Source organism: Vombatus ursinus, unplaced genomic scaffold, assembly GCF_900497805.2.
Source record: "Vombatus ursinus unplaced genomic scaffold, bare-nosed wombat genome assembly UNPS02014791.1, whole genome shotgun sequence".
NCBI lineage: Eukaryota > Metazoa > Chordata > Mammalia > Diprotodontia > Vombatidae > Vombatus > Vombatus ursinus.
The window spans coordinates 31982216-32008719 of record NW_020954569.1 but is presented as its reverse complement, the minus strand read 5'-3'; the positions used below and the strand labels follow the sequence as shown (position 1 = coordinate 32008719).

Genomic DNA, 26504 nt, shown 5'->3' with positions numbered 1-26504 from the left:
GACTAATAAACTGAAGCCTGTCCATTTAAATGCCAACAAATCACAGTATTATCACAACTTTTGAAAGTTAAAATGTCTTTGCTTTCTTGCAAGGCTTTATTTTTGAAACACTTGACTGATGCTATAGCAACTTCTCTTTGAAGTATTTCAACTACTTCATATTGATTCTTTCTAATATGACAAGTGATTATAATAGAAGTTCCAATCCACGACTCTTTTCTGACAATAATCATGAGACTGTGAATAGCATTTCTGCCTAATGGCAAGTTGCAGTCATACAGTCAACATTTATTTCCTATGGGACAGTTAAAAGTGCAAATACGAATGAATTTATGAAACAGATGGACAAGACAGAATGTCAATGATGAGTTTTTAAAACAACGTGAAATGAATACCATAAATAAAGTTATGAAGACCTCAAAATAGTGACTGTAAGATGGTTGCTAATGGCCAGAGCTGACACGATGGGTAGATGACTTGGATGAAAGCAGCCTAACTAATTTGATTGGAAAAAAACTAGTAGCTTCCATGTTTTGTGGCTGGTTTAGGCACCTCTGTCAGAAGCAAGGATCCACTCAATATTTGTCTCTATCATTTGTCTTCAAAAGTTATGGTGGCCTGCGAGGACCTAATCAATGATAATCATTAGACCCAGCTGGTGATAGTGTAGATAAAGCCTTTATTTTTCAGTGCTAACATTTTGGGTCTTCTTATATATTTGTAAATGAAACAATAAACAGAAACCTAATGGAATTACAAAATGAATAATAATAATCTTACTACAATATATGGGAAATGGAAGACTCTGACACACTTTTATAAATGATTGCCCTGCAATTTTTTAAAGGAAGAATCAAAATAGAATTAATTCTATTACAGGTAATAATTTTCCAAGAACAAATTTAGGGGGGTAGATTTATAAGCATTTTATAAATTTACAAGGTTGAACTCAATTTTCAAGCTATACTTGATTCTAAAATTCCATTTTCAATAAAGAATTCTTATCATACAAAAATGTATGCTAAAAGGATATGTGGAAACACTGTCATCTGCAGTCACAATGCAATTGGGTATGATGTTCTGTTAAAGAAACACAGGGTAACTTTTCTGGTTCAGATTTTTCGGACCAGTGAAGAGAATTAACCATCTGATTAGTATTGAAGGACCATGAGAGATAAAGAAGTTATCATGAATTATATTGGGGGTATAAATATTTGTTTTCAATCAAGAAAAAAAAAAGGCAATATGAACTGAAGAACTGATGAGGTTGGCTAATTAGTGAGAATACTAGCTCTTCTATGAAGTCTTTCCTGATCCTCTTTTTCCTGATCTTGGCCCATTTAAATTTCACAGAGCATAATGCTTAAAGCTTTCTAATCCACTTAGCATGTATTTGATTCAATTTTAAAAGTATTTATTAATCACCTAATATGTGTCAAGTACTATGCTAGGGGATGCAAAGATAAAAACAGTTCCTATTTTCAAGAGAATTATAGCCTCCCCCTCCTGGGGGAAGAAGAATATATACATGTATAAGCAGATATAAAACTATATACAGTGTCATTTCCAGGGGACAGAGGGAGTAGAACTGGGATAATCTGGACAGGCATTTTGTAAGAGGTGGCTCAAGTGGGACCTTTAAGGGAGGTAGGGGTTTCTAGAGGCAGTCGTGACAAGGGAGAGCATTCTAGGCATGTGGTACAGTCTATGCAAAGGCATGGAGAGGGGAAATGGCATGCCACATATGAAGAAGGGCAAATAGGTCAATTTGGTTGGGAAGTGAATGAGGGAGAGAATTCTGGATTCAGTTTGAAAAGAAAATGAAGCAAGACTATGAAGGATTTAAAAAATGCTAGAGTATTACTTTGCATTAGTTATCTTTGTGTATGTGTCATATGCCTCCTTTAGATTATAAGCCTCACAGGGACAAAGAGCAAGTCGTATTTAAATTCTGGATCTTCTCTAGCATAGTGCTCTACAGCCATGTTGAATTGTAGCACGGAACTGAACTGTATTGTGTGGCGCTTGATAAGGCTCAGTTCTCCACTTGCTATACACCCTAAACATAGACTATTTTCACCAATGCTACTGAACTCCTATTATTGGATAACAAATCTTGAATAAAGCATCTGACCCAGCCAAAATGTCTGGCTATCAGAAGGAGACAGGGCTTTCACATTATCATTTAAGATTTGAGGGGGCAGCTAGTTGGTGCAGTGGATAGAACTCTGGCCCTGGAGTCAGGAGGACCTGAGTTCAAATCTGGTCTCAGAGACTTGACATTTACTAGCTGTGTGACCTTGAGCAAGTTACTTAACCCTGACTACCTCACCAAAAAAGAAAAAAATTGAGTCAGAGAAGAGTTTCTTGGATTGTTAATATGAAAAGACAGTTCTATTAATAATAACATTTGGAATTAGAAGTGGTGACCTTAACGGTCAGTATAACTCAAACCTCTTAAATTACTGGTGAGGAAACTGAAGACCAGGGAGGTAGAGTTCCTCCCCCACCCTCCAAGTTCAAACAGGAAGTATTCAAACTGAGACTGATGACTTTAAATCTCATGCTCTTAATATTGCCCCCATGCTGTTCTATAATCTTGATTAACTTCTCCAGATAATTTTATTTTGTTGTTGAGATAACTTCAAAGGCAAGTGGATCTCTTCTTTCAGGCTTTCTGGTTATTATTCTGAGATTGTTGCATTAGAATGTAGGCTAAGCATAGGCATCTAAGCTCTAAAGAGGCAAGTGAGCTTCCAGGCTGTCCCAACACCTCTCACTGAAAGCATATTGATCTTGGTGCTTATGAATATGTATAGACGTGTCAGCATGTTTTTACGAGCATATGTTTCACTGTGATTTTCCTGCTTAAGCAGCAGAGAAACACACTGAGATGACTTCTCAGCACTCAAAGCAGTTAGGCTTGAGGCTCTTTAAGTGCTTCTGATGTCATTCGCAGAAGAAAACTGTTTTTCTACTGATACTGAAGCTCATTTCATCCCAAATGTGATATTGCAGGCTACAGCTTAAGCAAGAAATCTCCCCAGTGGCGTTATTACAGTAGGGCTTAATGGGGCTTCTCTACTTAATAGGAAAAAAAATTGAATCATAATATTGGATTGATGGGTGACCATGCCTGAAGGTCTCAAGGTCTCTAAATAGAGATTCTAAAAAAATCTCACACAATAGTACTTACACTAACATTAAATGCAATTATAATGCAGCAAGGAATCCCATAGCACAGAACTCAAGAGCCTTTAGTCAAAAAGAAAGAAAGAAAATTAACCTTGTGTTTCTAAATGTGAAAGATACTTTTTAGCAAGAAAGAAAATTATGGAACTATTTCCTCTGATGGGAAAAAGTCTTACTCCTTTCAGTTATTTACTGTAGATAAAGTCAGTGGAAGTTTTCTCAAATTTGATAATTAATTAGAATATAATAAATTAAGACTCTAACCTCCCTGAAGATAGGGATTGTTTGATTTTTTTTCTCTCTATTCTCAGCATGGAGTGTGGTATGTTACATAAAGGGATAGAAGTAGGTATTAGAGCTGTGCTTTCCTTGGTATAGAGAAACTACAGGTGACAAATGTCTATCAATATGTCATTACCTTCCTGGAAACTTAGAAGAGCTGCCTAGAACATGGAGAGGCTAGGTAACTTGCCTAAGCTAACACAGACAATGTGCATCACAAGCGAGACTTGAACCCTTATATAGGACAGGTATTTAATAATAATAATTATTATTATTTTTGCTTAGGATTGGATTAAATGATAAAGTCTTGGGGGCGAATGTTCATTCTCAGTCTTTTAATTCTTTTTTTTTTAATTAACGGATGAGTTAATGAGAGGCAGTATGGTATAGTGGTATAAAGTGCTAGAAAGACTTTTGTCCAACTTTTGCTTCTGAGATATCCTTGCTACATGAGCATGGGAAAGTCACTTTACCTCTAAGTGACCCAGAAAACTCTCAAAGACTATAAGTTACAGCTAAGTTTCTAATAGGTAGAGGAAATTTTCATAAATGCAATTCCCCCACAGAGATGAAAAATAAGATATCTGACCAGGAAAAAATATTGTTGATTCTTAAAACAATTTAATTTATGATACTGTTGTTGTTGAGTCACATCTGATTCTTTGTGACCCCATCTGGGGGTTTTTCTTTGCAAAGATACTGAAGTGGCTTTCCATTTCCTTCTCCAGTTCATTATACAAATGAGGAAACTGAGGCAAACAGGGTTAAGTGCCTTGCCCAGGGTCACACAACCAGTAAGTGTCTGAGGCCAGATTTGAACTTAGGTCTTCCTCGCTACAAGCCTGGCACTCTATGCACTGTGCCATCTAGTTGCTTATTAATTGATGTTAGATGACATTGAAATTTATGTGTTAGAATAATAACCATTTGTTTCAATATTTGTTCATTTAATCAATGGCTTATTCCATTATCAAAATACATGAAACTAATACCCTAAAGCTGATCTTACTTATCATCATTTTGTGTTTCTAATTTCACCACTTTGCATCTGCTTTCCTGCCTGATCTCATCTCTGTGGAATAAGATGCCATCCCAGGATCACTTCCAAACTCACCACCATGCTGCTAACTTATGCCCTGATTGACACTATCTTCCTCAGCCAACTTTCCCCTCCGATTGGAAGGCCGGAGGGCAGGCTACCAAATTCCTTCTAATGCCTTCCTTCATGAAAGGCAGCAACTGGACGCAGCTCACTCCACTTTGCATCTACTGCCTTGTCTGGTGTCCTGTCCTCCCCTTCCCTTTCCTGCTTCCTTTTGTGTGCTGTCTCCCCCTTAAGATTGTTAGCTCCTCGAGAGCAGTGACTTTCCTTTTATTATTTGTATCCCTAGCATATAGCACAGTACCAGGCACAGAGCAAATGTTTAATAAATGTTTATTGGACTAGATTGGATCGAACCTATTACAAGCAAAACAACTGAACAAGCCATTGCTTCAATATTGATGGCATTTCTAGGATTACCTCATTGAGAAGCATTGTAATATTGTGAATAGGGCACTGGACTCAGAATCAGGAAAACCTGGGTTCAGCTCTTGCCTTAGATATTTACTTAATTTGTAAACCTGGGAACATCCCTTAACCCGTCTGGCCTCATTTTCTTCATCTGTAAAATAAGGAGGTTGGACTTGAGGATCTCTAAGATCTCTCCCAACTTGGTAGCTCTGATTGTATAAGCTATTATGTTAATGTTTCCCCACTAGAATCTTTCTGATGGCTTGGTTTGGGCCAGAATCTAATGAAACAGACATGAATTATTTTTTTCAAATCTTAATTACTAAGCAGTTTTGCTTTATTATTGGGCATGAATAATGAAAGTCTTTCCTGTTTCCCTTCTTTTAACTAGCAAGGTTAATTAAGCAAATGATTTACAATTAGGCTAAATAATGCATCTCATAAGTAGCTGAGACAAGGCGTACTTATTTGACATCAATAATATTTATTTTAAGAAATCCCAAAGGTGTGAAGCAACTTGATAACTTACTTGTCTCCCTTACTCTTGGAGATGCCAACCAACTTCTCAATGCCTCCAGCATCCCGTAAGGCCTTGGCATTCTCCATATTCTTAGTTATCACTTCATGCAGAGTACAGCAAATAGCAGTAACCGTGTCATCAGACATGGCCTTGCTGGCTGAACTGTTGCTGTTGTTTCCTCCTGGAAGCCGATGGACCAGGTCTCTCATGGCATACTTGCCTTTGGGAAAGAAAAAGAAGGAAGAGGTTGAGATGAAGTCAGAAAGAAGATGGTAGTGGTTGAGGTTGGGAGAGGCAAGCCTAAGAAAACACAGAAGGCCAAAGATATTTTGTAAGTTTCACATCATAGCATTAGGATTATTTTTGATCGCGTGAAAAGGAAGGTTTTCTTATGTAAGGCAGAGATATAACTTTAAAAGAAAAAAAAATCAGAGGAGAGTGAAACATACTCATATTTACCAGTTTTTTTTAAACTGACTTTGTTCCTGTTATTTTATGCCTCAGTACCTTTTCTGAAAGAGATGTAGAAAGGGAACTGAGCAATTACAAAGAGACCGTCATCTAAACAAAACAAAACAAAACAAAAAGAAAGTGGAACATTTCCTAGGGAGACCTTTAGGACAAAACAAGGGCTTTGAAGCTTGAAGTCAAAGATAAACAAGTGGACAATCACAAATGTTTTAGCTACTGATTTTTTTTGAGGAACTCCTAATAGGATGGAGAAAGAAAGGGAGTAGGCATTTGTTAAGCACCTGTTATGTGCCACTCACTCTGCTAAGTTTTTTAGAAATATCTCATTTTGCAAATATTATTTCAGATTAATGACTGATGTAAATCGTGGACTTTCCAAGAATACAATTATAATGTTTTATATCAAGAATGTCTTACTTGACTAAGAAGAGTAGGTCAAAATTTATCAGCGGTTTCAACAAAGGGATGGAATTATTTTGTTTTCAACATTTTAACAGCTATCTCATTGATGAATAAAACAATTCAACAAACATTTATTAGTTATTTAAGCATGGTGAGAGACTCAAGATAAGAAAATCAATAGGGCTCTCACATATCTGTGAGAGGTTAATGACATTATTTTAGGCTTTTCTAAGGATGTTCTATTGTTTTGTATGGCAGCATCAATGCATTTTGTATAGTGTTTTTTCTTTTCTCTTTAAGGCTGCACATAAAGTTTATAAGTGTGATAGGAGGCTGTAGGCCCATGGACTGGCCATTCCTGCCCTAGGCCCTTTCTTTTCCCTTTCCTCACTTCACAAGTAATACCAGTACTTCTCAGAAAACCATTGCTATGGTCTTTTGGTCAGCAGATAATTTCACTATTTTTTAAAAGTTACTTTAATCATCTAGGTAGTAGAGAGAGACAGAACAGTTTTGAGCTAATGCCAAAAGCCATTAAAAAAATATTTGGGAAATCATCCAAGAGATTGACAGATTTTTGAGTGCTTCCTATTTCCTATGTGACATACACTAGCACTACAGAATGAAGCAGATTTAGGGGACATGCGTATTTGTTTGTAGCCAAAGCTAAAGCAGCATGAGGATAGAATGAGTATCCAATGAAAGGCATCTATGCTCAAAAACACCTCTTCCATTAGCCTACCATGGTCCTTGAAATTCCTGCATTTTTCAGTTCTTTAGGTCCTTGTTCAAATAAAAATGCTATCAAATCACCAAAAACACTAATCCATTGGCCATTAACATTCCAGGTAGAATTATGTAGTTGGATTATTTTGCCAATTACCTAGCAAGGACAGGTGAAAATGGAGAGGATTGCATGGGAAAGGGAGCAGAAGATGGGAAAGCAGGCTTCAGTTTGGTGCCTGGAGGCCCTGGAGAGCAGGGAATCACAAGATGGGTCAAAGTCCCGTGAAAAACATTGTTAAAAAGGAGGAAGAAGTTCAGGGTGATGTTCTGAAGAGATTTGGAATGAGGAGCTCAGAGTTCAGGCCTGACAAATGATTAGCTATGTAATTATTGGTAAGTCATCTGAACTCTCCAGAGCCTGTGTTTTCTCATCTGTAAAATGAGAATAATAATGTCTGTTCTATCTTCATCAATGGCTGTTGTGAAGAATGTGTTATAAATCTCAACAAACTGTATAAATATATGTTGTTAGGTTCCTGGTGTTGAATAAAGGTAAGTGAGGAGTCTGGAAGCTCTTATCTACTTCATAATGTTGGCCTATGTAATGATAGTATGTTATTATGTAATTTATTATGTAATTATATAATTTATTATCTCTATGTAATAATAGTAATAGTTAACATTTATATAGCACCTACTATGCTTAGCACTTTACAATTATTATTTCATTTGATCCTTACAATAACTCAGAGAGGTAGGGCTCGTTATTATAGTAATTTTACAGATAAGGAAACTGTGGCAAACAGAGGTTATGACTTGCCTTAGTCATTCAGCTAGTAAGTATCTGAGGCAGGATTAGGATTTGCATCTTCCTAAATCCTGGCCTTGTTCTCTATCCCCTGAATGGCCTAGCTGCCTCTATAGCACTTCTCAGAGAAAATACACAGAAACATGAGATCATAAAACTAGAAATGGAAGAGACCTTGCAGGTCATCTAGGCCTCATTTAACAGGTGAGGAAATGAAAGCTCAGGGACTTGCCCAAGGTCACATGGCTATAAAGTATTGGAGGTAGGATTAAAACTCAGATCTTCTATAGGCTAGTTCTTTACCCCACTGAATCTATCCCTCATAAATGGATTCTTATGAAAACTAATCACAATAGGAATAGAAAGGAGAGGCTAAGTATATTAAAGAAATTTTAGTTTCACTGTTCAAGTTCTGATTAAATTTATTATTATTATTGTTATTATTAAGAGGAGGACTTGAGGCTTCAATTGGCTTATCCAATGATCTTTTTATATATTTCAGAGACCTGTAGGATAGAAAGTCCACTGGACCTGGAGTTAGGACCTGGTTTCAAGACCTGGCTCTGCCACTTACTGGCTGGGTATACCTTGAACAAGTCATTTAACCTTTCTCAGACTCAGTCTCTTCCTCCTTAAAATGGGAATAATAATACTTCCTGACCTCACAGTGTTGTGAGGCTCAATGAGAATATGAAGGGGCTTCGCAAGCTTAATGGGTAATCATATGAAACATTTAGGGTCTCACTGTTTGCTAAAAAATAAACAGTAATGTTGTTTGGATGCTTAAAAAAAACAATAACACAATCCACATAAAATATTTGTAAATAAGAGCATCTCTCATAATTTATTACATTTACTTGTTCACTACAAAACAGAACAGTGTTCCCCAGCATGTTAAGCTGCTTGTACATGTGTGTCCTGTCTTGTCCTGCTGGGTTCTTGAAGGAAGTGCCAGAGGCACAAAAGCTTTGGCAGCTTCTGCCAAGCTGGAATGACTTCAGATATTATCCTGGTAAGAGACTCTACCTGGTATTTAAGAGGCCAAGCCTTGATAAGGTAGTACAGAGGGCAGGCTGGCCCTTAAGTGATACATTCTTTGGTCATTAATATGCAGGAAACACTGACCATTTAACAAATTTAATTCAAGTCACGTTTATTGCCTTTATTTGTACAGGGCACTTGGGCTAGGTATAGCAGATATAACAGATGAAATAATGAAGTCCAATCATCAAAAAGCATTTAAAAGTATACATCTACCAGGTGCCAGGGTCTGTGCTAGGCACTGGGAATAAAATGATAATACATGAAATATATAATACATACATGATAATACATGATCTCAAGGAGCTTTTATTCCATTGAGGAGACAATATAGCAGGTCCCCTGTTCTCAAGACTCTTACAGTGTAGCAGAGGAGATGGGGCACATACACTAATTCTATAAAACATCAGAATTTGGTAAATGCATAAGAGGGATGAAGAGAATGATGTGAGATTACTTCCAACTGGGGAATCATCAGGGAAAGACTTCAAGGAGGTGGCATCTCAATCACTCAATTAAGTGTCTACTGTGTGCTAGGCAGGCACTGTGCTAAGCAATGGGGATACAAAAAGAGACAAAGGGCAGTCCTCACCCTCAAGGAACTTATGATATAAAGGGAGAGACAACATGCAAACAGATTTATACAAAGCAAGCTATATAGAGGATAAACAGGAAGTAATCACCAGAAGGAAGGCAATCGAATCAAGACGGGCTGGGGAAGGCTTCAAATCAAGGAAGGGACTTTAGTTGGGACTTAAAAGATGCCAGGGAGGTCAGTAAGTGGAGTGGAGTAGGGAGAACTTTCCAGGCATGGGGAACAGCCAGAGAAAATCTCCAGAGTGGGGAGCTGGATTGTCTTGTTCCTGGGACTGCCAGGAGGTCAGTGTCACTGGACCTAAGAGTATATTTTGGGAAATGAGGTATGGAATGGTAGGAAGGGGTTAGATTATGAAGGGATTTGAATGCCAAACAGGGTATTTTATATTTGTTCCCAGAGGCCATGAGGAGCCACTGGAGTTTATTGGGTAGGGAGACATATGAGTTAGATTTTAAAGGACAGGGTTTCTACAAATGGAGAGAGAGAGAGAGAGAGAGAGAGAGAGAGAGGGCATTGCAGGCATGAAGGATGAAATGCCTAGTGAAAAGTGAGTTGTTTATTTTGGCTGGACAAAGTGGAAGGACATCATAAAGGTGTAAAGGTAAGGTGTCACCAGACTGTGGAGCACCTTTAATGTCAGGCTAAGGAGAATAAATTTTATTTGGTAGGGAGCCATTGAAACATTTTTAGTAGAAGAGTGATCACTCTAGTGTTATTATATCTTGATTTTGTTTCAGTAAGTTCTGTAATTTGGTCTTATTTCCTGTTATCTCTTTCAAGGATGCCCTTGCAGTTTTAATCGAGAAAAAAAGTGAATCAAAAGTAGCCATATATCTACTATCCACAGTAAAAACACAGTCACAGTTTTAGAGTTGAAAGGGATCTAAGAGGCATCATTTAGTTCATTTTACAGATGAGGAAACAGAAATGAAGAGAGTTTAAGTACCCATAGCTGGTGGCAGAGCAAGAACTAAAATCCTGAATTTACTGATTCCCTGTCTGGTACCACTGATCATTGGTATTAGTCACTGAACCACTAAACACTCATTCCTTAACAAAGGAACTAAAAACATCAAGACTATTGTTCCTCAGACATGCTCCACACCCACCAGAGCTTGCATTGTAAGGTCATCGTACATGTCAAAGGTCATGAGAGTTAAGAACTACATGGCCTTTTGATTATGTAATTAATACACTCAATATTATTATTCCTGACTTTCTCCTTTCAACATATCAGGCTAAATCTGCCAGCATCGAGACCATTCCTTCTATCAAGATCACAGATTCACTCTCTTAGCTGCTCAGCTAGCTTTACTGCAGTCATGTCCTCCCACCTGCAGCTTCTAATTCTGTCCTTTCAGTTTGGTAATGGAACTAAGCAAATGACAACCTACAGGCAATGTTGGCTTTTTTTTAAAAAAAGATTTTTTTTTTTTAATGGAATTGGGGCAGTGCCAAAGTTACTTCTCTCTGTTTTTCTTTTACCCTCAGTCATATTTTCTTAGCTCATAAACAGCTGTTTTAAAATTTGACATCTTATACCTAATGAGATAGCATCCTATACTGCTTAATGTGGCACTCTGTGTGTATGTGTGTGTGTGTGTGTGTGTGTGTGTGTGTGTGTCTAGGAGGGGGGATGGTGGTGGTGGAAAGGGAGAGCTCTAAGAGGGGGAGGAGCTGCTTTAGTCAGGTCTCACAGCAGTAAGACACAGAACTATCTTCTTTTAGTTCTGGCCCTTATTCAAAGCCTTTGCTTAGCTAGTCTGTTTTAGTCATCCTGCATCTGACAGGAGATGCTGATGTCGAAACTGCTGATAAGGGAGAGATTGAAGAGACTCATCCAGTCTATGATAGTCAAGGAAGTGGGGAACACAAACGGCTTGGCTGAAAGCCTCAGAGGGGAGTCTATTCCTTTCCACTGACACCACTTAAAAGAGTTTAGGGAAGACACTTGATGCAGAGAGACTCCACTAAGCCCTTTGGTTTATCTATTTATCATTAATTAAATCAGACATGACTCTGGCCAAGACACTCTTTTTGTGAGGCTCAGCATACTCAGAGGAGATGTTATCATTTCCACAATTCTCTCAATCTACTTCAAGATGACAGTTTTGAGTTATAAGGGAATTAGATGATTGAAGCTCTCTTTTGTCTTTTTTCCCCTTGGTCGCTGTTGCCAGGGGAGAAGATAACATTAGGCAGGAGACAGGGTGGGAGGGAGAAGATGAGGAGGTTCAAAACACTTGCTAAAGTTTAACTGGTTGATTATGTGAACTTCTGTGAGTTTTTCTGACTAAAAAGTAAGAAGATGAATGGGAATAGCTCATTGGCACCAGTTATTTTTGAATAAACATGAAATTGGGGTCCATACTTTATATGTCTCTATTTCATCTGTGTGAACATTTCTTTCAGTGTTATCTTCATTATATTGGACATGTCTGCTTAGTATTTCTTTTATATAAATATCTTATATAAACAGAGGTTAAGGGTAAATTAATTTCTAAATCAATAAATAATAATGATGATGATAACGAAGTATTAGAAAAACTGTCTTATGGGAAAAAATAGACACATTTTGCTTTAAGACAGAAGGAAAAACAAGTGAAAATGAGTAAATATTTCAGAGATGCTTATGTAGGTGCAATATAAGGAAAACCTAGCCAGCAGAGCTCTTTGAAAGAAGTTAAAGCTCAGGCATAAGAGTTTCTTTTTATGGGTTACGGTGGCAAGTTTATTTTATATTTTCATGATGCTGGACACATCTGGACACATTCTGTTTGACTTTTTATTTTTTCAGGGACAAATGAAAGGTAAATGTACACAATACTCAAATACATGCAAAGCCTTTAACAAAGACAGGAGACAAAACATACAGCTGAGTGTCATATGTTGACAATGGAAAAACTAGACTGACACCGTTCATAGAAGACTTAGATTGGAAAACAGTTGAGACAATATTAGTGTAATCCCATTAAGTTAGTTTCTTAATGCCCTTCCTCCTCACTTCTGACAACCTGCCAACATTCATGCACTTTACCCTTTGGTATTAAGTATTTATTGTTATATCATATCAATTCTCCCGAAATGTTTAGATGGATCAAAAATTAGTTAAATCAGCAAAAAGTACAAATAAAACTTCTATATTTACTACAGTTGGAATTTCTAGGAAATGAACTAAACTGAGGTGCTGGGGAGAATAAGTATGAAAGGCAAATTTGAGAAGAAACATCATGAATTTCATGTTTAATTCTTTGTAGCTTTTATTTTTTGGGGGGGGGGTCCTACTTTTATGATTTTCATCAGTGTGGAGGGTTCCCAGTATAGAAATTGCTTCCACAGGTACACATTGGCAGCTCATCTATAACTTAGAGTCTTAAACAGTTGCCTGGGGGCACTGAGAGGTTGTTAATTTCCCAGTATGTTTCAGAGGCAGAATCAGAATCCAGATCTTTCTGATTCTGAATCTGGCCTGCTATCCACTACATTGTGCTTCTTCTCTTTTTGTAGCTATGTGTATGTGTGTATATTTAATAATAGGTAACATTTATGTAGAGCTTCAAGGTTTGCAAAGTGCTTTACAAATATCTCATTTTACTCTCACAACAATTCTGGGAGGTAGGTGCTATTATTTCCTTCATTTTACAGATGAAAAAATTGAGGCTGAAAGGTTAAGTGAACTAGGGTCATACAAGTTAGGAAGTTTCTTAGGCAAGACTTGAAATTGGGGTGTTCCGGACTCCAGGTCCATCACACTATCTAAGCTGCCTACTTAAAAAGAAAGGCTTGCTTATGTATTCACATACATATGTAAATATACATATAATGTATAGGTTATATATAGATATATATGTGTGTGTATACGTATATACACACACAGTATGTATTCATTGTTATTCAGTTGTTTTTCAGTTGTGACCCACTCTTCATGACCCCATTTGGCATTTTCTTGGCAAAGATGTTGAAGTGGTTTGCCATTTCCTTTTCCAGAAGAGGAAACTAAAGTAAACTGGGTTACAAGACTTGTGCAGGGTCACTTGCCCATGTAACAAGTAAGTGTCTGAGGCCAAATTTGGACTTAAGAGGATGATTCTTCCTAACTCCATGCCCAGCACTCTATCCACTGTGTCACCTAGTCACCCATATTGTATGTGTGTGTATATATATATATATATACACACATACATACATGTATATATACACATGCAATTTTAAACAAAAATACAAGTGTATATTGCATATGAGCAGAGTTTATTTACTCACATTAGAAAAAGAACTAGTGGTACTTATCTATATGGACACAAAGAAGATTTAAGCACCCACTAACCAAATGAAATGGAATTATGCCAAATAGGATTACTGAATATAGTCTTTCTTCCTCTAAAGGGATGTTACTCCAAAATTAAATGGTCTAGTCTAGTCTAGGCTATCAATATGGAAGGCAAAAAAAAAAGCAACACCACTTTTTTCAAACTCTGAGGTCTTATAAAGAGGAATCCTGGGGAATTCACTAAGCAGTTGAACATCCAATTCAATGTTAAATTCTCACAATGCTAAAAGTTGAAAAATGAATTAAAGTAGTGAATGGTAATATGGACAAGAGATTTCCTGAGCTATGTGTATAAAATACATTTATATAAAAATAATTCTAAAATAAAAATAATAACTAGCTAATTTTAGCAGTTTTGGTGAAGCACCTCTGTGAACAAGAAATAAATTGATTTTTGAGTGGTATCGAATACGAGTGCAGCACCTCATTTGATACATTTTAAGAGGATTTAAATAACTTGATTAAATACCAAGCATGACAGACAAAAATAATAATCTCATTTCATTACCCAATTTCAGTGGAAAAGAAATGAGTGAAAAATTTAAGCTTACTGAATCTAGCTTGAGGGCAAAATCATAGGAAAGAAATTACTTTTATGGCAAGATTTCTAGCAGGAGAGTATCCCAAGACACTTCTCCAATGGTGATATTTTCAGCAAGAAAATGATGTGGGCAGATATCTGAGATAGGACTGGGTCAGTATTTTCATAGGAAAAATTTATTTTCAGGAATGAGAACTGAAAAGGACTCCTTGACCCTAAGTTATTGGACAGAGAATAACAATGACATCTTGGTTAATCCAAGCCATTTGGAAGCAAAGTAACATTCTGTTCTCTTTTGCTGTCTGCTAAGTTTCCTCGACCCCTATATATTTTTTTCCTTTTTTTTTTGTATGACCAGACTCTATATATTCCTTTGGGAATTCTCTGAGAAGGGCTGAAAAACCCTATTGCAATGTCTAGCACATGTTACTTTATAGAAATCACTTCTATCAATAGACTTGATTTATATTTCCATGAAATAAATGTCTCTGTGTGTGTGCATGTACACATGTGTGTACATTCTACTCCTTCATAAACACATGAATGAAAATGGGGCAAATAATTTTACCAAGAAATGTTCTTTTCATATATCTAAAAAAGAGAGTAGAGAACAAATGGTGATGAAGAGGCAGGGTATGCTTAGTTCCTGTTTCATGCAGACTGATCTTGTATTCAACATTCCCTAAACATTGCCTTTCACCTTTATTAATGGATTTTTTTTTGCATAATTTAGTTACACTCAGCAAGTTTCCTTCCTTTAGGATGCAATTTCTATCCCTATAATAGAAGAGATCTGCTCTCCTGATAAGGGTAACTAAAGCAATTAGCAATAACACACTTGGACTCCTGGAGACTGGCCATTTGCCCCTGCTGTAGGTCATTTCAGTGATAGGAGTACTTCACTATGAGATATGTGTCAGCATGTATCTATCACCAAGAAAATGACTCTTGCAGAGAAAAACAGAATCAGACAGTAATGTTCACTTTCTTGCCCTAAAGACAGAACTTCCTTTTTGTAGCAAATGTGGAAATCCTCAGATATTGATTTAGCTCAGGGGGCATGTTTAAATCAATATGAATTAAGAAATATTATTAAGTGATAGAACTTAAGAGTGATGTGTTAGCATAATAATTACAATAATGCCAGGAGAACTTGGTTTTTAGGAAGAAAAATCAGGAGAAGAATGTGTTAATAATCATAATTCTTCCCTTCTACCTAAGAGTTATAGAATTTTTGAAAGGTGTTTATGTTTCATTTAAATTCTACCTAATAGAATTAAGAGACCAATGATGAATAAAGGTGGGGGGGGTGTAGAGGGAAGGGAGGATGATTTCAGAGTCATGAAAACCTATGTTTAAGTAGAGATCTAGGCCTAAGTTCTACTTTGGGCATATACTGGCTAAGTAATCCAGGGAAAGTCATGTGACTTCTCAAGACACCAGGTGACTTTCTGAGATGATGGCGTACAGAAATGTTGCCCAATGTCACTATTAGAGAGAACTTCCTCACTGAGAATTTTTTGCACCCTAATGAAATTATAGGTCTGGACCTCCTGATATCAAAGAAAAGACAATGAGCTTATAAAGCATTTATTAATTTAAAAAGTTATTTTCATATGTGTTATATAATTTTATAGGAACACATATAATATAAAGTATATATAGATCTGGAGAATTTCTGTGTAATGTTCTACCTTTGAAGAATGCAAATAAATTTAAAACATCCTCTCCCCTCCCCCCACTATCCGGAATTGTTCTTTTGCTGAGAAGGCCTCACTTCAAAAATTTAAATTTTAAACTTAAATTTTATTTTTTATTCAGAATTTAATGAACACCAAAAAGGGGAACATTTCCATATACAAAGTAAAACAGAAAAAGATGACTGTGTGTGGAAACAAATCTCAAATTTAAAATATTCACTAGCCATGGAATGAACCTTAACCTCTCTGAAGCTCTTTGAGGCCAGGGGCTATTTTACTGTGTCTTTGTGCCTAGCACAGGGTAGTTGATTAATAAATGTTTGTTTACTTGTGAATATAGGCCTAATAATATTACACTGCCCACTTCACAGGGTTGTTGTAAAGAAAGTTATTTGTAAGTGATAAAATACTAAATGTGTTATTATCTATGATTGACACAGAGATTACATGGAGGGAATGGGTAGGAAAGGAAAATGAGAGAAAGAAGGGGAGAGAAACGGGGAGAGAGAGAGTGAGGAGAAGGAGAGAGGGAAGTAGAGAAAGTGGGAGAAAGAGAGAGAGAGGGAGAGTGAGAAAGGAAAGACAGAAGAGTGGGCAAAGAAAGAGAGGGAGAGAGAGAGAGACAGAGAGAGAGAGAGAGAGAGAGAGAGAAAGAGAAGCTGGTGCTCAGGAGTACGATTGGGAAAAATCAAGCTACAAGGTTTTGAAGAGAGATGGAGGTTAAGGGCTATAAAAGGCTCTTTCTGCATCATTCAGAAACCTTTTGATTTAAATGTTAGTATAACATAATAAAAAATGCTACCTTGATTATTGGAAAAAGGGGAGGTTGGAAACAACTGGGCCATGTGCTTCTTGAGCAGGTTATTGGCATGAGCACCTACACTACCCACCAATAAAAGCACTTGGTTGTCTTGGACTGGCTTATCTCTATAGACACCTCTCTTGTTGTGGTAAAGTTATAATGAAATATAATCAATAGCAAAGGGGAGCTTGATCAAGAAGCTCCCCAAGATGTCAGATAAGAAACGCTGTTTTTCTAGTTAAAGGTAAACATTGTAGTGGTACTTCCTGACTATTCTGACTCTCCCCCAGGGATCCTAGAGCCTGATAAAAGCTTGTCTGCTTTTGCCTTATTTTGGCCAGAACAAAGTTTCTACATGATTTTCTGGCTGCCTGCCTTCTGGCTATCCTTATCCCTCTCCCACTAGACTGTGGACTTTATTCCTTGACCCTGTGGTCTGATATGTTGAGCTTTTGCTTTAAAGACCTTGCCGAGAACCAGACCCTCCCCCTCCCCCCATTCCTTCCACCTCCCTTTCATGTGTTGTCCTCCCCTAATGGAATATAAGCTCCATGAAGTTGGGATTCTCTTTATTTGTATTCCCAGAACTTAGCACTGTGTAAGCAATTAAATGTGCCTCTTTCCCTTCCCCCTTTTCTTCGATCCTTCCTTCCAAAAAAATATCAGAAAGAGGCTATTGTTTAGGAAAACACATTCTGAAATTTTCTTTAAAAAAATCAATTAGAAGTGTTTGACTTCGACATTCCATGTAATTTACATTTGTGATAAGTCTGAAGGAGTCTCAACAGCCGGCCACAAGGTCCAACATAAGTCTCCTAACAGAAGATGGGGACAGGACAGCTGCCTCCTCCCCTGCAGGTAACTTATCTCTGTGACAGTCTGCTCTCTCATAAACAATAAGTTACACTGATGGAAAATCCATTCCCTCTGGGAAGATTGTTTCTTAGCAATGTCACCTTCAAAAATGAACAAACCCCATGGCATCAGCCAAATTTTACTACTGGTACATATACTCCTGCATGACTAATCCGAATGCGAACTATAATATCTACAAGGATAACTCTAAGATACTGTCAGGTAGCTTGCACATAGGATAATTATTATTATTTGATTACTGAAGTCTCAATGTGCCCAGCCATGTGTTAAACATAGAGTAAAAAATCTTAAGAGTTTTTATTGTCATACAGGAATCTTACTCTTTTTATAGCAGGCAAATATAAAAAGGACCTTCTCAGTTCACACCTCCCTTCTTTAAAATGGTTAGGAAATTGTGGCTATCCTCAGAAAGAATAAAACATTGACTCTTGGCTTTGGGGGCTAATGCTATGGGTTGTTGTGTTTAAGTGTAAATCAGAATAATTCCATTTATTAGCAAAATATCTATTAACATAAAATAAAACGTTCATAGACAAGCCATTTTTTTTTCATTGACAAGCTGCTAGTCTAGTTGACAAGCCTAGTCAAATTGGCCACCTGTGTGCCAACATCTTTACTGGAAAGCAGAAGGAAGAGGAGAGCTCAGCCATGGTTATAGTAAGCCTAGATGAGCTAAGACTTATCTAGGGTCCCCCACTGGCTCTGTTTTTGCTCATACAAGCATGGGCAAGGCTGTGTTAGTGAGAGAAGGGAAAAGAACTGTGCATAGCAACCTGTGACCCCTGAGAGAAACGTAGATGCCACTACTGCTCCTCACCATAGGCATCTTTTTATTTTCTCTTTTTTCCTCCCTCTTCTCAAATGTATCACTATCTCAATTAATACTCTCTCTCTCTCTCTTATTCTCCATTTTTCTCCTCCTTTGCGGGGTCCACAAATACCAACTTTCTCTTTAAAGCTGGAGTTCTTAACTATTTATGTGTTGTGGACTCCAGTGGCAGCCTGCAAGATTGCATGGAGGTAAGATTCAGGGTAAGGTCAGGAAATAGCTGGTAGTCCAGATTGGCTAGATTGTAAACTGGGTAAAGGAGGAAGGCATAATGTAAAATGTAAAGTCAGATTGCAGAAGATCTTTGATACCAGGCTAAGGAGTCTTTATTCTAAAGGTTTAGTGTTGAGCCTAAATCAAGAAACCACTGAATGTTTTTTGAGCAGGAGAGTGACATGGCTACACTTATGCATAACAAAGAATATTTAGGCAACTGGGTAAAAGATGAGAGACAGGAAAAAAAAATAAAAGATGAGAGCCAGGAAAAATGAGAGAGACAGAAAGCAGAGAGACTAGTTAAAAGGTATTTCAATAATGTAGGAAAGAAAAATTGCAGATTTGGATTATTGTGGTGCCTATAGACCCCTTCTCAGAATGATGTTTTAAAATGCATAAAATACATAAGATTACAAAGGAAACGAATCATATCAAAGTAAAGATGGCATTTTTACACATCCAAGTTTATAGATCCCTTAAAATCTATGGGGTCCATGGAGCCCAGGTTAAGAAATTCCTGCTCTATAGGCACACAGGATGTGATGGTCATTTGTAAGATTCAAGAACAGCAACAACAAATCAAATCAATTAAGTGCATGTACTAGATACTGATGGTACGAAGATATAAAATAAACGACAGTGTGTGTCCTTAAGGAGCTCGAAGACTAATGGGAGGAGGGCAGGGGAGGAATTCAACACATACATAAATATGTATACTTCAGAGGAGAGTGGGAAGTGGCAAAGGAAAGATCCATGCTGTATTTCTCTCGACTTTGTATTATGCATATATCAATAGTTGGAGGATCTGAGTTGGGCCTTGGAAGAAGACAAGGAATTCGGCAGTTGAAGAAGAGGAAGGAATACATTTTAAGGATGGGAGATAGCCTGCAAGATTACATGGAGACAGGATTCAGGGTAAGATCAGGAAACAGTTAGTTGCCCACTTGGCTGGATTGTAAACTAGATAAAAGAGGGAAGCATGATACTGAAAAGAGCCTGAAACTAGATTGTGGAAGGTCTTCGATACCAGGCTAAGGAATCTTTATTCTATCCTAGAGGTCTAGTGTTAAGCCTAAATCAAGAAATCACTAAATGTTTTCTGAGCAGGAGAGTAACATGGCTACACTTATGCATAACAAAGAATGTTTAAGCCACTGGGTAAAAGATGAGAGACAAGAAAAAAAAAAGATGAGAGACAGGTAAAAGGAGAGAGACAGAAGGCAGAGAGACTAGTTAAAAGGCTAATTCAATAATCAAGGAAAGAAAAGTCAAGGATTTGGACTATTGTGGTGCCTTTGGGTGCAGGGAGGAGACAAGTGTGAAAAATACTGTTTTAATCAGGTGATATGTCATATGGTGTTGAGAGGGAAGAGTCTTCTTAAGAGCAGGGACTGTTTTGGATCTCTTTTTCTATTCCCATTGCTTAGCATAGTGCCTTGCACATAGTAAGGAGTTTAATAAATGCTTATTGATTTGATTGATGACTGAGGTTTTAAGTTTAAGTGATTGAGAGAGTGGCGGTCCCAATCAGCAGAAATAGTGATGTGATGACTCATTTAGTAAACAATTTAATTTCATTTTGAGAACCACTAGTATGTCTCTATTTCATAAATAGTCACTGAACAGTAAAGACTTAACTAAAACAACATGGTATAGAAAAAAGAGAATGGCACTTAGAATAAGACCTGGTTCCTATATTTAATAGCTCAATGACTCTGGGCAAGTCACTTAACTTCTTTGAGATTCAGTTTATTCATCAGTAAAATTGATATGGTACATGTATCACATGCCTCAGAGAGCTACTGAGAGTAAGTGGCTTTATAAATCTTAAAGTGCTATATAAGTAAGTTATTATAGTTAACTGGCTCTCTATATGTTCAAGAACTGAGAAAATAAGCAGCAAATTTCTTTTATAAGTCGTTATTGGAAATATGGAATTTTTACCATCAAGAAAAGCCTGAAAATAAAGTTCCAAATTCTGTCCAGCTCCTCTCTATTGAATTATTCTCATGAATTCCAAGAGGATTAATTATGCTTCCTTTCATTAATTCATACTTAGTAGTCTATGACACTTCCAGGAAACAAGTAAAACATCACAGTTTTAATCCTGAAAATTAAAGACTACTTAGCTACAACACAAAGGATACTAAATAGAATGGTAAATATATGACCAAAGACAGAAGAAAAAAGGGCAATTTTGTCTTTCTACAGCAGAAGCTTTCAAAACCACTTGTCTCAGGACCCCTTTTCACTCTTAAAAATTAATGAGGACCCCTAAAGAGCTCTCATTTAGGTGGGCTATATCTATCAATATTTACCATATTAGAAATTAAAATGTCTTAGCATTATTAAGACAACAGTTCTGATTTCGCAGATCCCTGAAGGGAATACAGAGACACCCAGAGGCCTCTGGACCATACTTTGAGAACGTGTACTTACTGAATTTGAAATTTGAAGATTTGAGATTCCTGTTCTACAGGAATAAAAGCATTTCTTTTTCTCTTGTGCTCAAGTGGCAAAGGATGAAGGAGAGATCAGAGAAAGGAATGAGGGGAGTTTGCTTATGGCTCAAGTATTTAAAAGACTGTCATAAGAAGGAGGGATTGGGCCTGTTCTGGTTGGCCCTATGAGGCACAGAAAACTTTCTAACAGTTGCAGCTATCTGGAAGTAGAATGGGCTGCCTTTGAGGGTATTGCAGTCCACCTCACTTGGGGTCTTCAAAGTCTGGGTGATCATTCATCAGGTACATTGTAAAGGAGATTCCTATTTAGCTACCAGTTAGTCTAGATGACTTTTGAGGTCTGTTCCAATACTGAGATTCTGTGAATCTGTGATTTTGTAACAGAGGGAATGTTCAAAGGGACAGTTTCCTGGAGGAGTTGGGAAGGGATAGAATCAAGGACACAAATAAAGGGGGGGCATTGGCAAAGAGAAAGGCCACAGAGTTGGGTGGGGGTCAGGGGGAGGCAATATAGAGAAGTTTTGAAGAGGTGAATAAGGGAGAACAGTTGTTAAATGCCCTCCATCTTTTCAGTAAAGTAGAAGGTGAGGTACTTTGGGGGAAGGATTAAGAAGACGGCTTGAGGAGGGAGAGGAAGGTTTGGAGCAGTAGATACAGGAGAGGGTGATAGAGAACTAAAAAGGAAAGAAGACAAGGATTGCAGTGCATTTGTAAAGGCCCATTCAATGTTAAACGCTAGAAGTGTAACATTATTAATATGTATTTTCTTAAATTATTAAAGGTTCATAGTTCAGAGATGACTTTGGAAAAAGCATCCTTTAAAAACTACATGATTCTCATACAAACAAATGGAAAACATTTTATTATTTAAATGCCATTTTTCATTATCTAGAATTATATTAGTCACAAGAGGCAAACCTCTGAATATATCTTAACCTTGTTCTCAAATATTAAATTGCTTCTAGTTGAACAGATAAACATGAGAGAATATAAAGCTACTTATAAATCTGGACTATGTGAAATAAAATTACTCATTTATACAATATGCCCTTGAACTATTTCCTTTCTCCTCTATTCTCCAATGTTGATATTCTCTACATCCCCTCATTCATGGTTTTGTTATAACCTAACACTGTGTTATTTGGGTGTCTCAGAATGAGGTGATTTTCATATAAAATTAATATTTTTAACTTTTGTCCTTCAGTAAAATAAACAAAATCAAAGGAATTCAATGTGTTTCGAATGGTTAGTATAGATCACGTACCCATTGACATCTCAATAAATATTAATTTGTTCTGTTTTAATATAGATACAATGAAATTTAAAAGTATATGATTATTCGTCTTCCAATCACTAATTTACAAATGTACAAAAGGATCAAGCTACACTATAAAAATAACCAGCTTTTTGAACAGAGCAGTAAGATGTTTCCTAAAAAAACAAAAAACCAAAAAAACCCCAGTCTTTGAAATTATGCTGCTTTATTTGGAGCTATAAATTAGCTTTGGATATTAGTTATCCCTAATCCTAATATTATTATTATTTTTTCAAATTTCTACTATCAACATCCAAGCTTAAGTATATTTTTAGGTAATACTTTTGGTTACCTAGGAAACCTGAAGACTGTGTTTGGGGTGAGAGAAAGAGTTCAGAAAGAATTTGCTACCACTGTTTCTGGGATTTACTCTCCTGGGTAGGCAGCTGTCCTAGCAGTTGAACAAAGCACATATCTTAACCACCGGAAAAACTCTCTGGAAGCAGCCACCACATAATGAGATTAAAGAGAGATTTAATCAAATATGGAGGACCGCAAAATAAGCAATTCCATTCTTAGATCTTACTTTTACACTTATTTACAGATACTGAGTTACCTTTCATATACAGAGGGGATGCTACTGATTCCCTCCAGTGGTGATTTTTAGCTATATTCAGGTTTTGCATGAGTTTGCTTATTTGAGAAAGGGTGAAAAGGAAGAAAATCATATTGCTGGTAAGAAGACAAGGCCGTTGGGTAATTGGGCTGACTTCAGTATCTGGAGATACAAGACAGAGAGGAGAGATTACTTAGTTGTTATGAACTATGTATAGTTGGGCTGCTCTTTGGAGCAGCCATGAAATCTCTGTTTTGAGGAGTTGGATAAAGAATGTTCTGTTTGAAAGGTCCCTCAAGTCTCATGTACTCTCCATGTTTCTTCAAAATCATAAAAGCCCACTGAACTTTATGCCTCATATGCTTTTACACATTTTGCCTAGTTATAGTGGCAGAATATGAAGGTAAAAGAGATGTGCGTGTGTGTGACTTTTTTTGTTTTTGGACATTCTACAGATTTACACTTGGTCTAAGGAAAAACATTTTGACACTTAGAGCTACCCAAAGCTGAACAGACAACTTCTGGAGATAATAGGTTCTTATACTCTGGAAGTCTTAAAGCAAAGGTTTGATGGCCACTGGTAAAGGATGATGTGAAGAGGATCCTTGTTCAGGTATTGGTTGGATTAGATGATCTCGGGTCTGTTCCAACTCTGAGATTCTGTTACTCAAATTTTCTTTCTACCTATGTCTAAATACAGAACAGCCAGGTGGCACGGTGGATAGAACACTGTGCCTGGAGTCTGGAAGACTCATCTTCCTGAGTTCAAATGTGACTTCAGACATTTACTGGCTGTGTGACCCTGGGCAAGTCACTTAACTCTGTTTGCCTCAGTTTTGTCATGTGTAAAATGAGCTGGAAAAGGAAACGGCAAACTACTCCAATATCTTTGCCAAGAAAGCCCCAAATGGGGTCACAAAGAGTGTGGACACAACTGAAAAACAACTGAACAAAATGTCTAAATAATAATAATAATGAAATATACATCTATACACACACTCACAAATGAGTAAGTCTAAGTATAAATTGACTAGGATACTGCAAAAACTTTGCACTTGAAAAATGAAAACACTATTGTGGTATTTCAAGGATTTGTGATTTCATCACAGTGGGCACTTTCTCCACTTATACAGGTTTGCAACCCCTCTATGATTGTGTACATAGTCTTCTACAGTTTCTGTGACTGAAAAAGTCATTACTTTTCAGACAAACTGGTAATGAGTCTCTCCAAACTTAGTTATTTTTGTCCTTGCAAAATAGACATGTAGACCATCCATGCTATCCACCATAATAGGGGTGTGCTTTTGATAATACTTCACATAAATGGCAAGAAAAGGCATCTGACACTTGGTTCTTTTGTTGTAACACTCTTTGGAACTTAGTACCTTGTGCTAGATTTATCTGCGTACACAATTATTGTGTATCATGTCTCTCCAACTAGACTTTAAGCTCCTAGAGGGCTGGGATCATGTCTACAGCTATCTTTGCTTACTCTAAAATTCCTGGCAGAGTTTTCTGCACAAAGTAACAGTAAATGACTAAATGGAAAATTTTTATGCTAATTACATGAAAATGATATAAAGCACAACTTTTCTTAAAGGCACATATCTTAGATATATTATGCCTCTTGGTGCTTACATTGCAATAAAATTTACATACTAAATTTATAAGACACAGAAGTGAAACAGATGGCAAATGATTCACTGCCTCATTGAAATGATATGCCATTATTTTTCATGAGCTCAGAGAATACTGGTAACAGATACAAAAATGATAGTCCAGTGGGTAAATGAATTTCATAGATTGCTACCTGCAAATAGTGTTGACAAGTTTAAAAACTGTCTCAACTATACAGATCTTTAGACTTAGCCGAAATGATTTGTATTGGATATATTTGTCTTGTTATACCTTCCACTTCTGTCTTCATTCCCCAATGCATAGTTACTAATATCTTTCCTTTCCTTCCCATAATGATGATGGCAGAGGGAAGGTTCAGTGAACATCTAGAAAATAAATCAGTGATCACAAAGGCATGGCTTCATCAAAACAGTTCATGCCATATTAACCTTGTTTCCTTTTTTGACAAGATTACTAGACCAATAGAGTAGGGGACTGTATATGTAGATATTAGCAAAACATGGAACAAAGTCTCTCATGTTTGTTGTTGGAGAAGACAGAGAGGTAGGGCGTGTTTGAGGGGAGAGTTTGGTGGATTCTGAACTGGTTGTCCACTGGAAGGAGGTCTCCAGCACAGCTTCCAAAATATCAGTGCTTGGCTCAGTGCTATTTTAACATTTTCAGCAGTGAGTTGGATGAAGGCATATGTGGCAGGGTTATCCAATTTATACATGACACAAAGCCAGGAGGGAACATTAACATGTTGAATGACTGTCAGAGTCCAAAAAAATCTTGACAGGCTAAAACACTAGTTGAAACTAGCAAAATGGAATTTAATAGGGACAAATGCAAGCTTTACACTTGAGTTAAAACAATAAACATAACAAGATGGAAAAGGCATGGTGAGACAGAAGATCTGGGGATTTTATTAAAATGCAAGTTCAATTTGAGTCACAGGGGTGCTATGTATGACCGCCAGAAAAACTAATATAACCTTTGGATACATGAAGAGAGGTAAAGGGCCCAGGAAGGACCAGGAAAGTGATAGTCCCATTGTTCCCTGATCTGGTCAGACCACATTAAAGAAAAGACATTGATGAATTGGAGAGCATCCTAAGGAAAGTGGCAAAGATGGTAAAATTCCTTGAGAAGGAAAAAGGGACTTTTAACCAGGAGAAAAAAAGAGTTCCTTCTCAACTCTGCTTCTGACTCTCTCCCCACTGCCTCCTTTTCAGTTCCCTTTTATAAAGTGTTGCATTTCTCCTTCGAATGTAAGCTCCTTGAGGCCAGGGGCTGTCTTTCTTTTTGCTTGTATTATATTCTAATGGCTTAGAACAGTGCCTGGCACATCATATGTGCTTACTAAATGCTTGCTGACTTGACAGAGAGTAAATTTAAACTTTCTAACAATTAGGGGAAATTTTCCTAGTAATTAGAGCTGTTCAAAAGGGAAATGAGCTGCTTTAGAAGGTGGTGAATTCTTGATTACTTAGAGACGTTCAAGAAAGACTGGATAACCACTTGTGCGTGTTACAGAGGAGATTCCTGTTCATATAAGTGTTTGATTAGGTGGCTTCTTCTGAGGAACTTTCTAATTGTGAGATTCTGTGTTTTTCTGTGACATATATAATGCTTTAAGGTTTACAACCACCAAACTCTACTTGTACCTGTAGCTTTATACCAGAAGAGTACACACACAAAATTGCCCAT

General features: G+C 37.1%; 1 protein-coding gene across 1 annotated transcript in view; it reads right to left on the bottom strand.

Annotated features, from left to right (window-relative positions):
• The window catches only part of CTNND2 (catenin delta 2), a 912708-nt gene that overhangs the window by 60492 nt on the left and 825712 nt on the right, over nt 1–26504 (bottom strand). Inside the window, exon 17 of the mRNA XM_027869022.1 lies at nt 5517–5727. Coding sequence (XP_027724823.1) covers nt 5517–5727 — 211 coding nt within the window. The remainder of the gene's footprint in view (nt 1–5516; nt 5728–26504) is intronic.